This window comes from Cyprinodon variegatus, unplaced genomic scaffold, assembly GCF_000732505.1.
Source record: "Cyprinodon variegatus isolate N-32 unplaced genomic scaffold, C_variegatus-1.0 Scaffold424, whole genome shotgun sequence".
Lineage (NCBI taxonomy): Eukaryota > Metazoa > Chordata > Actinopteri > Cyprinodontiformes > Cyprinodontidae > Cyprinodon > Cyprinodon variegatus.
The window spans coordinates 581,300-583,858 of record NW_015150877.1 but is presented as its reverse complement, the minus strand read 5'-3'; the positions used below and the strand labels follow the sequence as shown (position 1 = coordinate 583,858).

Below are 2,559 nucleotides of genomic sequence, written 5' to 3'. Positions count from 1 at the left end.
AACGCGCTTTTAGGAAATCCTATACACTACTGCAAGAAGCCTCCCAGATCTCCAGATGCATTTGAGATATCAAAAAAGTACTCCAGAGTGTTGTTCAGCATGGGGGTGAGTAGAAAATGAAGGCTAATCATGTTTTGGGTGTACTATTCCTTTAAGGACAAGGGACACTTATTTGAGGACCAGGATACTCACATTTTGGACAAAGAAGACAGGTGGTTTGAAAGGGGCGTGAAGGAAGCCATCTATGTTAAGAAAGAAAAAAATACCCAAAACAGAGTGGGGGTGGACTCAGATCTCAGCTTTCAAACACCTACAATGCAGCGATAGAGTTGATTCCGTCCTGATATCATAATCCTCATCATCATGCACCGGACCAAGACTACCTATCTTATTAGCCAACAATGACCCTAACGACTCCCTTTTTGAGGTATAGGCCAGTATCGGGTTTTGCAGGCCAACAAACTACTCAACGACCCCCCCTATAGGGGTGGACCTGTTTTTTGGTTCAATTTGCATGTTTTCTAAGCCACAACAAGGCTTTTGTTTGGGCCACTCTATAAGCCTGGAACCCAGTGCTAATCCAGATGTTTTTAATTGAGAAATATTTCTGAATGGGAAGCGAAACATCTTCAGACTTGGAAAACAAGTCCAGCAGTTTGTTTTTTAACTTTTTAAATTTTTAGGAACGACTATGACCTGGATGACTGATAGTCTTCACACTTTATTTTTAATGTCTTTAGATATGTTAAAATAAAATGATTCGGGAGCTTAAAAACCCCTGATTTTAAGCTGTAATCATCTTTTTGTTTATATTATAGAGTTTTTTAGGGTTTATATGTTTCACTGATAAGTTCATCTGATTTCTGGCTAAATATTCAGTTTTCAACTCGTTTTATTTGACTTAGCTAATTATTTTCCAATGTTCCAGATTTTATTTTAATCTTTAATTTTACCCATGTCCCTGACGTTAGGACCTTTCTACCTCCTAACATCCTCCACTATGTTCTTTTTCGCTTGTTCTCCTCTCTTTTCCTCTAAGTGTCCAAGCGAGACGTACGACGCTCTGCACAAGTCCACCAAGGACTTCCCAGATGAGGTGGTGAGCTTCATACGGCAGCACCAGCTGATGTGGGAGCCCGTCCTGCCCCTGGGCGGCCGACCCGTCCTGACCCGGGTCAACTCTCCGTACCTGCTGAAGAAGGTTGTTGTGGACCGAGTGGAGGCTCAGGATGGACCGTATGATGTCTTACACCTGGGGACAGGTGAGGGGGAGGATGAGGAGGTGATGAAAATCAGTGAGTTAGTGGAGGTGGTTTTCAGAAGATTTGCTGCTATAGGGAGCAATAATTAAAATGAATGGTTCATATTCAGTTTTTTATTGCTGGTAAGGTTCATTCTGCTTCAGTTTCCTATAAATTGTGTCTTTATGTGTCTTCAGCTGCAGTAGCTGCTGTCAGTTTGTAAAAAGTCCTTTAAGATGATTCTGTGTGTTTGGACCCTGACCGGGTTCCTGATGAATGAGGGGTCATATAAGGGCTGGTGACAGATCGGGGGGCCAGAGTTGCTCCAACTGCTCCATATATCTCCTGTAAGTGGATTCCTCTCTCCGACCTCTCACCCCCCCACCCACCCCCCCATCAGCAGCACATTTAGCAGCCTGGATAAAACCTTCTCTCTGCTTCAGGAGCTCAGTTTTTACACTGCAGAACAGGAAGAATTTTCTTCTATCTTCACTGACTCAGGTTTTTCCAGCCCAAAATATGTTCATAAACCACCTGCTTTATATGATGAATCTCTTCCCACTGTGGTACGAGACTATTAACTCATCTGAAACTAGAGATCTTACTCTCTATGCTGTGGAAATCTAAACATCAAGTTCAGTAAATGTTCTTTGAAACACTCATAACTTGCTTGTTGTTAAACATTAAACCCGCAGCAACCAAAGTGTCACATATAAGACAAAGACTGTAAAGGTCGGGTAAAAAAGTTTGTTCTCATCATGTTGTCACGGCGGCTGCAGCTTCCTGACCCACAGAATCAGCTGCTGCTGTGCATCAATCAGGGGAAGGTTAGGAGGCCATTTCCTAACAGAACGCCATGATTCCACAGAAGGAGAGACACAACATTCCCAGGATGTTCTTCATCTTCTATATACATCTTATTTTATTTTGAAAACAGGCATAATTAACAATCAGTAACGTGTCAGGCTAGAAATGGTCCACACTATCTAGATGTAGTAAAACAGATTTGAGCTTGTTTCACAGAAAGATCCAGAATCAGTCCAGATAGTCTATCAGCACACGTGTTGCATTTGATGCGTTTGGGTTTAGGTGTTTTTCTTATTTTTTTTGTCTTACATCTGATTTGTGCTTCTTGTTGTCTTCATGTAAATCTTTTCACGTGCTGAGAGCTTTCAGAGTTTGTCTTTCCGTATGTGAGGTAGTTTTTACAGCTTTATCACCTCATTCATCTTCATGTTCATGCCTTTAGTATCTATGCTTCTTTTTCTATGTCTTCTTCTGTCTCCTTGAACCCCAGTCAGCCTCAGCACATGGCCGC

General features: G+C 42.0%; 1 protein-coding gene across 1 annotated transcript in view; it reads left to right on the top strand.

The window, feature by feature from the left end:
- LOC107093438 (semaphorin-3D-like) overlaps positions 1-2,559 on the top strand; it is a 26,268-nt gene that overhangs the window by 21,507 nt on the left and 2,202 nt on the right. The window contains exon 11 of the mRNA XM_015388485.1: positions 1,040-1,262. Coding sequence (XP_015243971.1) covers positions 1,040-1,262 — 223 coding nt within the window. The remainder of the gene's footprint in view (positions 1-1,039; positions 1,263-2,559) is intronic.